General features: G+C 32.5%; 1 protein-coding gene across 1 annotated transcript; it reads left to right on the forward strand.

The window, feature by feature from the left end:
• Positions 1 to 8314: 8314 nt before the first annotated feature.
• Positions 8315 to 10208, forward strand: LOC134279315 (uncharacterized). Its single transcript, XM_062761673.1, has 2 exons — positions 8315 to 8387; positions 9925 to 10208. The coding sequence occupies exons 1-2, from the start codon at positions 8315 to 8317 to the stop codon at positions 10206 to 10208; spliced, it is 357 nt and encodes a 118-aa protein (XP_062617657.1).
• The last annotated feature ends 50 nt before the right edge of the window (positions 10209 to 10258 follow it).

A 10258-nucleotide genomic window follows, 5' to 3' on the forward strand; every position in this document is an offset into this window, starting at 1 on the left:
CATATGCAGATGATGAAGGTATATTGCTACATAAGTAAGTGAAATTGACGAAAGAAAGTTAAACTCATCACGTTTATGATAGAGCTTGGTTGTTTGATTTAAGCTCTTTCTCAATTTCTATTGCAAAATTATTTGGCCTATCAATAAATGTTCAAATTATATCATCATCATTTTACAGAACTTATTACTGAACATGTCAAATTTCTATTTCTGGGATTGAAATCATAAGCTGCATGAATGTTGACTAACGTTTTTCATACAATTTCTAATGTCATTATTTTCAAAATGAACTGTCTTTCGTTCACCTGATGGCAACAAGGAATCACGACGGGTGTGTCCGGTTGATAGGGAATGCTTACTCCTCCATGGCACCTGATCCCACTTCTGAAGAGTTAAGAGCCCTGTGTTTGATATGCTCCTGGTTTAAATTGTTTCAGTGGACTTTTTAGCACGATTAGTGTTTGTTACATTCATGTTCATGGTTCTCATTGAAATATACTCAATTTTTTGAAATATGATTAGATCCACATGTAGTAATTTCTTCTGTCTTGTACAGAGATTTTCAAAGAGTATATTTTCATACAGTTACATGAACAATTTAAATTGAGATTAACATTTTTTTACACAGTTTAAATCTTATTTTTTTCAATCATTTATATTTAACAAAAAATGAGGGGGAGAGTAATTGAGTGAAATAATACGAAGCAGAGCTGATACTGGCTCAGTAGTGCCAGTGACCTGCTTTTCTTGGAATCCGCCCTGTGTTTAGACCCTGGACTTCCGGTAACTCTAGATGACCCTCATTTAAAAAGGTCAATAGTCTCCTCATCTGACCTTAACAAGGCAAAATAAGAGGTATAAAAGAAATGTAACCTTTATGATGAAGTTAATTGTACAGGTGGTATGTAAAGGGAGATAACTGATTTGGTAAGGCTAATTTTACAAAAATGGAAGAAAAAAACACTTTATTCAGCAAAATAATATTTAAAAATGATTCAATACTCAGAACAAGTGTGTTATAAAATGCTTATAATGTTTTATGCTTGTATGCAAATTTACAAGGTGTAATCACATAATGAGAACTAGATGTATCAATACAGGAGCTTCCATTATGATAAATTGTCATTGAGGTCGTGGGTTTCATTCTGAAGAAAAAAAACTGTTTGTTCCTTTATTCAAAATTGTATCCTTACTTTTAATAAGCAAATTTCTGTCAATATATGTTTAAAAAAAAAAACTAAATAAAAGTAAAATAAATATATTTGAGATAATACGAAGCGAAACATACATTTTTAATGTCTCTGTCTCATAGGAAACAATACGGTATGCAGGGTGTTTATCATTTTGTGCAAGAACAAAATTAAGTCTTTGAGAATTTTTGTGTTTTGGAATAAACTGGAAATGATATTTGAAGATACTAATTATTGAGAGAAATGGTTTTTTTTTTAATTCTAGGATCCAAGACTATGCGGACTTTGGTTGTATTTTTCGTTCTAACTGTCTTCCTGGTTGAAGCGTTGGGTTCTTCTCGTAAGTATCATATATTTTCAGTAAATCATGATAAGCTGAGACGCATCTGAATATCACAGTGTGATGTTTGAATGCAGGGATATATTGCCTTACAACTAAACATGTAATTGAAATGTAACGGCATCTTTATCATCATGTTTAATTTCCTCATATAAAAAATATTCTGATATCATCTGCATATTTTCTGTTTATGCCTCAATAGTTCGACCGGTAGGCAGGGGATGCTCACTCCTTCATGGCACCTGATCCTACCTCCGATGTACCTCCATAGAATTTCATGCAAGAATATATAACTATAATTTTTTTGATACAAATAAGTTGATGTCACATTAATGAATGTTAACTGTAGAAGTTAGATCAAATGTTGATTGAACTTTTTAATGAAAATTGGTAGATCATTATCTTTATTTTATTTCGTACCTTCACGATAGCTCAGTCGGTAGAGCACTTGCTCCGTGATCACAAAGTTCAAACCTCGGCTGCGACTGGCTTAAGTCGAGTTAAAAAGTAGAAACTGTTCCTTCGCCAAGCGCTTAATACTTTAAGTGAAAGTTGCTGATCATTTGCATGAAGTCATTCAACGGTATATATTGACGCTCTATTTTCAACAAGAGAACGCGATCTCTGAAACTGAATTTTTTAAAAAAATGATATAAAGAAAATGCCGAAGCCTTCGACTTGTAATTAGATATATGCATATCGACAACATATATCACTTAACAAAGATTACGTTCCTTAGTATGTGTCGACTCGATATATCCCACTTAAAATGAACAAGGCAAAGCAAACATAACCGATCCTTGCTTCGCGTTTTGGCTTACTTGTACCAGTTCTTTGACTTTTCAAGCTGAATTAAACTAAGAAAATGTTCCGTCCACCTGCTCAGTACATAGGCGGTTACGACTAGTCAACAGATGCTCTTTATCCTTGGCGCTTGTTCCCACCTCTTGAATTTACAGGGCTCTTTGTTTTTACCCTCTCTACATATTTTCTGCAGCTCTAGATATTTTCAGACCGATCACTCTTTCTTACCTGTCATTTTTTTCATTTGTCTTTGCTCTGCTGATATTTAAAGTTTTATGTCTTATTCCAATTTATGTAAACAATGTGTAAAATTTTAAGAAACAGCTTAAGTGATGAATTGTGAGTGACGAAGAAAATATATCTTGTAGGGGAATCAGAATACAGAAAAAGGTATAAGGGGATCTTCAAAAGACGAGGATGGGACAATGACGGCGATGATCGGCGAGACGATAGACAGGAAGAGAGAGGTGATGAGGATGAAAGGAAATCCAGGAGGAGGGATGATAATGGAGGAAGAAGAGGGTCGAGGAGAGGATCTGGCGGTGAATCAGGGGGCGGATCACGGGGTGGCGGATCTGGAGGTGGTGGATCAGGAGGCGGATCCGGAGAAAGCAGAGAAAGCTCGGAAAGAGGCGGCAGACCTGGTAGAGGGCAGGACAGGAGAGGCCAGTCAGTGTCTGATAGAGACGGGTACAGGATTTTATCATACAAACCTAAAGAAAACCGAAAGGGCCGCTACAATTACGACTATAGATACCGGTATGTCCGCCGTAACTCTGATTACGATTATGACCTGTATGGCGGGTATGGGAAGCAGAGATACGGTGACGGGTATGTGAGAGGAGGGTATTACAGTAAAGGTTACGGGGGAGATTATCCTTATCGTACGGACTACGGGGAAAACAGGAGAAAAGAGGATCGTGATTATGGATATGGATACAACGACGAAAGCGAGAGAGATAGGGAGTATGGGAAAAGTGGTAAAGACCTGAGGGAGGAAAACATTGACACAGATCAGACTGACAAGGAAGACAATAAACAGAGAGACGATGGAAATGGATATAATGACGTCACCGATAGGAAAAGGGATTATGGAAGAGGCGGGAGATACTATGGAGATGAAAACTTTTACGGCTATTAGTAAGAACCTACTGAAACTGGGTTGTAATTAGAATAAGGGTGAATATTTCCTTGGTTATGGTTTAAAGCAGCTTTGAACAATTGTATATATTTATCTGTGATTAATTTGTGAAGACATGCAAGACAGTGTTTAATTATAATATCCATGTTATTGCCATTTAGATATAGGGATATACTTTAGGCAACTCTTCATATAAACAAAAATATTTCAACAATAGTGATTGCCACTTGCCATGTGCAACTTAAGAATCATTGTGTCCAAGACGGAGTTTTCTATTTTCGTTCCCATTTTTTTTCTTCCGAAGCTCCGGCAAATATGAAGAAGGCTTCTATGTCCTTTGGCACATTTTTTCTCAGAATTGTGTTGGAACTATGGTTTCTTATAAAGAAATGCTGCACATTCAGTTGCTTAATTAAGAAAAACATACCATTGTCGCAAACCACGGCCACGATGTACGATTCTCTCCCATTCTGGCCCAGAAGAGAAATATGAGCGGTCTCTTGACTGTGCAAAAAAAGTACTTTTTCATATTTAGTGATATTTAATGTTTACAATAGAACTTGTTTGCTTTTTTTGTTTCACGTATTAGTATAAGTATTAGTACCTATAATACTACAAGGATCTTAATTAACAAATAATCTTTACCAAAATTTAGGTTTTTCATTTTGATCGTGAACACTGTTTTATTAGAAAAAAAGAAATTTCTTGAAGAAAAAAAAAATTTTAAATAGAATTTATCGGTTTACAGGCCTTACATAAATTATTTCACAAAAACTCTGTACTAGTTTAGCACATTTGTTTACTATTAAGAAGGCCAAGACTGTGATTTATACATTGTTTAAAATCATATCTTGTGGCAACACATAATGTTTTCTTTCATCTCAAGAAATATGGCTTTTCTAGTTAATATAGGAATTATAAGAAGACATCGCGATGACCATAATTTTTTTTTTTAAATAAAGATAGTGTCCGTCTCGGTCATGATTTCCTAGAAAGTCCTAGAACGGCACTCATAAATTATTTACATTTTACATTTATGAACAAAGTTATGTTTTTTTTTTCTTTTCAAATGTACAATTCACCTTCTATTAAATATCTCTTTTGTTCACATTATCGATTCCAGTTTTAACCTTTTGCTATGAAACGAATACTTTTTGAAGAGACAAGGTCTTTTTCTACAAAGACAAATCAAAATGCCACATACTTCAAGAATGGAAAGAATTTGTTAGCTTAAAGAAGTATTAAAGCGAAATGTTTCAAATGATAGACGTACATGTAACCTTTTATTTTTCATATTCAGTCCAATCAATAAAATTTGCTTAAAAACCTACACACACTGATTTAGATTTCATCAAGAAGTATTTTTTAAAGATATCAACAATCCAATAGTTTTGTAATTAAGAAAAATAAGCATAGCCTATTGTATTTACATGTAAAAATCATTTATTATTTTTCCATAAATATTAACATCGTATTTGTATGTTATTATATTTTAAAATGACAAACTATTGTTCCAGAACAATAAACAAAGTTATAAAAAAAAAATCTTGGTCAAAAAAAAAAAAAATTGTGTGTTAAAGGAGGAGGGGACAAGTGCCTTGTCTATTTTGATTGTTACAAGTCAAAGTTAAGTTGCTGAAACGTAGAGTCAGTCTTACACAAAAAATTTAATTTTGTATTAATGTCATGAAAAACTCTTGTTCATCACATTCCTAAAAATCAATACAAAATGCTGATGATGGATGTAAAGTGTCAAGAAGGGTTCTGACCAACCTCTGGTTTGTCTAATGGTCTGCGTAAATTCCAAGTAGTTTGCTATCCTTCCGTGCTAAATAAAATTATTGTGAATTTTATTCCCATTTTTTTTACATGCAATCTCAATCGCTTTCATGACAATACAAATTAACACGTAATCAATGAATTTTGATTATTATGATGAACAGAAGGTCGATTTTATAACTCCATACATTAAAAGTAGTATGGGATCTAAAGATAACTGTGTTGAATTTTGATAGCTGTCTGAAACATCCATGTTCTTGTTTTAAAATTAATTATAAGATATAAACTTTTGTGCATACAACATTAATGGCATGATAGACTAGTTAGTTTGAAGCCCTAGTGTGTAATGTTAAATTATCCTTGATCAATAATATAATTTTGTCAATATACATATATATACACTACATGAATATATCAGGAATTTGCTATCTGTAGACTACATGTAAATAATAAAAATAACTTTAAATAACACGGCAAATACCTGGTAGTTGTGCTTTCCTTGATATTATGTTTCCCCAGCAAGTTCAGGGTCACTGGCAAAAGAAATTCATTTATATTCCATTCTATATGGTTTGTGACCTGTCGACAGCGGATGCTTACTCTTCCATGGCACCTGATCCCAACTCTGATGTTTTGGAGGACCGTGTTTGCTCTGCTCATATATTGTATAGTTTTATGGACTTTTTGATCTTGAATATTGTTCGTTATCTCCATAAATTATGTTTCATTGCAATTGCTATTACAAATTATAAAGTAGAGTTAAAAACTATATTGATTTTTTATCTTTGTTGTGAAACATAGGAATAAATAAACAGTAGTCAAGATCAAAAAACTATACAGCAATATAAAATAGGAGCAGAGCACTCATGGACCTCCAAAACATCAGAGGTGGGATCAAGTGCCATGCAGGAGTAAGCATCCCCTGCCGAAGGGTTACATCCGCTGTGTGTTCTTTATCACAATCTGGAAATAATGGAAACCTCCGTCGTCCAATCAGTGAATCAATAATGGACTAAGAACTAGTATGAAAAACGATAAATTACATTTGCTGACAAGGTCATTGTGTCTACCACAGAACTTACGAAATGATGACTTCAAACGAAACGAGACGAGACTTCTAATATTCTTGTTTCAACACTTGTTTATCAATAATTTACCTCGTTTAAGGAATCTTTCATACGTAGAGCATGTTCTTGCGTATCGAATCAACTGAGCTATATAAACTCCATATGCAAGTAATGAAGGTATTGAGAAACAGTGGAATGTCATACTTGGTACAGAGCATGATTCTCAGCAGAGGTTGTAGCAAAATATTTACGAAAGTCATAAATGCAATTTCAAGATCACTGATATAAAAAGTAATTTGTTAAAGCAAATGAGCTTGTACATTAAATTTTGAATTCAAAGTTAGAATAAACATACCAAAATTTGTTTTCATATGTGCACCAAAAAACTTTAAACTTGAGATAAATTTAAGAAAACAGAACTATGGAGAATAAAAGACTTTGTTTTTCAATTTATAAACTATGTGTATTGTTCTAATTTCAAACTGTTTTGGTGTTTCTGCAAGTTCATCTGGATGAGCTCAATACCACTAATTGTATATTTCCAACTTATTTCTAATGTTTTTTTTTTTCAAGAAAATGTTTACAAACTTAGTGAATAGTTTACTGGTTACAATTATTATTTTTAATCAAAATATTGTGTTAAATAAAAAATAAATCAAAAAATAAAGAAGATTTTTCAATTTATAAACTATATGTAATACATTGTATATCTCCAAATATAATGTTGTTTACAAAATTTATAAATAGTTTACGTGTGTAAAAGATAAATAAATATGAAATCTTTATTTTAAAAAATGTACATGTAAAATACATGTATCATAGTTGGTCTTATAAAAATAGTTTTATGATTTGTAAAAGTATTATTAATGACACATTGCTATAAATAACGAACATTCATTAAAGTCAGTTGAGAATCTATATTTATTAGCTAAATATATTGTTAGCAGATATTTTTTGACATGAAAGCATCCAAAAAAAACATAGTTAGGCAGGAGAAGTAACTTGTCTTTGTTCAGTTGTAGAAAAAATAAAATTATAAAAATTTAAAGGATCACGAATTACTCATAAATAGGCACCGACACCCAAGTATATAAACCCTTTGATTTCGTAACGACCTTGAAACTTGTGGTCGACCTGTAGTATTCCTTTCATTTTCTTAGATTTTGTGCCTTTATCTTTGTTTTTTGTGTATTTTCTCTAACATAGTAAATAATTTATAATACATTGAATTGTATATTTGATTTTGCAACCAAGTAACACCTCAATATAAGGTGTATGTCCACACAGGTAAAAGCTCTACAGCAAAACACTTTGAACTGTTAGGAGGTCTTTGGCTTATATCATATACGGGTTGTAGAAATAGCGGTAATAAAAGAGAAATATGGCGGACAATCTACAACAAAATACTTTAACGGTTAGAAGGTCAGCAGATGATGCAGACGTTGTAGGCATAGCGTAATGAAAGTAAAATAAAGCAGTCAATCTACAGCAAAAATACTATGTTATAAGGTCAGCGAATTATATAGGGGTTGAAAGGATAGGGTAATAAAGATAAAATATGGCGAAAACAATGTTTTTATGACCAGTGTACAGCTTTTAGAAATAATTCTTCTTTCAACTTTGTATGTTTGGTTGACATTGATTGTTACAATCACACATGTATTACACACAATTTCAAGCATTAATTTTATTCAAAAATATGTTCATCAACTTATAAAGCATACCCGGTAGCTCATAGTTAAAGATATTCTTTAGTCAGACATGACGCTCAGTACATCAACTGGTTTTAACAAGAAAAGGATTGTTTTTTCTCTTTTTTCCCTTCTTTGGATGAAATAATTTTTATTACAGCCATATTAAGTTTAATTCCATATATATCTTATAAATTCTTTTACTGCAATGCATCCTGTTACATCAGATTGACGCAGGCATTTAAATAGAAGTTATGAAATTCGCAGTTTAAAAGTCATTACAACGAGAATCAAAATAGACGATGATATTGGAACAGCAAAACGCCGCTATGCTGTTCATTTTTGCACTTCTTCTAGGATATTTTGTAGATTTTGGTAAGATTGTTTTCTTGTTTTTTATTTATGTGTATTTTTTTTTACTTCACTACCCTCTGTTGCGTCAATGTTCTTGGACAAGGACAATTGTGTTCGTTCCTTGGGATGTATTTCTAGGGTATCTTATATACACAGAAAATTCAATGAATACTTATGTAGACAAAACACAAATTCATGCACAGGCCTTGGGTTACCAACGAACAAATCTACATTAATCTAATTTGCCACTTGTTTTGGGTATGATAAGAATTAATCAATTGAACTTTTTTTGAGAAAATTGCTTCGTTCGGAGAATTTATTTCGGAAAAAAAATTTCATCAATTATATATTAAATTTGCATGGATTTTATTCGAATAAAATTTTCACATCTCTTTTTTTATCTCCTTTCCCTTTGAGAAAACACATAACAAGCTTGATAATAAATTATTTCTGATCTAAAAATATTCTTTATCCCACAACATGTTAGTTTTGTACAAATCTTAGCTATTTTTATCACATCTTCAAAAAAGGCGTTTTTGTTTAACCTTTTAATATAGTTCATTTTGAAATAAACTATTTCAAAGCTTTGACGATCTGATAAAAAGACTGATATATAACTGAATTTCAAATCATTTAGATGATGTTTTATGTCCCCTAGTACCGAGTATAGGTCAAAACAGTTGCCCTTCAAACGGCAAATCCCAGTGTCTTCAAATGAAATTTTCGAGAGGGGGGACGTTAAACAATTAACAAACAAATATCTTTCACAGTGAATATGACAATTAAAGTTATACCTTTGTGTTGCATCAACATTTTTGTTGTCTTCCAAAACCATATTCTCTTCAATTTGTACAACCACATCTTGTTTTTAGATTTTAATCCATCTGAATCAATCTGTGCAGGACGAAATATAAGGCTTGATTCTCAATCTATTCAAAGCCAGGACTTCCAAATTAGTTCTTCAAATTTTTTTGAAATGAAACAAAGGTTTCGCACACTCCCTCGTTTGCTTTCATGTCTCTAGCAAAGGCCATATTTAACATTTTTTTAGCTTAATGAAAAGGCAAAGTTCTTTGCAAAGAATGCAGGGAAAACACGTAGGGAAGACACTCTTTAATTGTCATTTAAACTTTCTTTACGTATGGAGCAATACACCCTTATCACATGCATAGGGAGTTAGTTCTGTCTTTTTGCTTTGATATTTTACGTACAAACAATGTCTTAAATGAAGCAAGATATTGACAAACAAGTTGATAAACAAGGATATAAACATTCGTGTTTGAAGTCATCAATTCGCAAGTTTTATGGTTAATAGAATTTCCTTGACTGCAATACAGTTTATCAGTAAGTCAAATGTTCTGTGACGCTTTTCATAATGACGGTTAGGCCATTATTTACATACTGAATTGTCTTTGGATCGACCGATGACTATATAACTTACTAGACTCGTACTAGTTCCATTAAAAAACAATGGAGGTTCTAAGATGCCAGAAAGATGTTGATATGCTAATATGTTTCAAAATGAAAAACTTTTGTTTTTTACTTATTTTATTTATAGGAAATGCGGGAAAGGCAGTTTGTACGAGGCCTGCCGCTCCAACTACTCTAAATTTTCCAGAGGACTTAACTGTTGGTACCATACTGTATAGTTACTCTGGAACAGACAGTGATGGAGATACTGTTTACTACTTTACATATGGAGGTGCAAAGGCACCCTTCTCTTTGCAAGGAAGAGATCTATCATTAATTTCTGCCCTGGACTTCGAAAATCCTACATCTTTGTATATAGTGGACACTGTTGGGTACACTTATAAAATTCCTATTTTAAGAAAATTCTTTTAAGAATAGTTTCTTAATTCTACTTTAGTTATGTAGAGGTTTTATTTAATTTG

Source organism: Saccostrea cucullata, unplaced genomic scaffold, assembly GCF_032062105.1.
Source record: "Saccostrea cucullata isolate Sc308-1 unplaced genomic scaffold, CSIRO_AGI_Scuc_v1 ctg439, whole genome shotgun sequence".
Classification (NCBI taxonomy): Eukaryota; Metazoa; Mollusca; class Bivalvia; order Ostreida; family Ostreidae; genus Saccostrea; species Saccostrea cuccullata.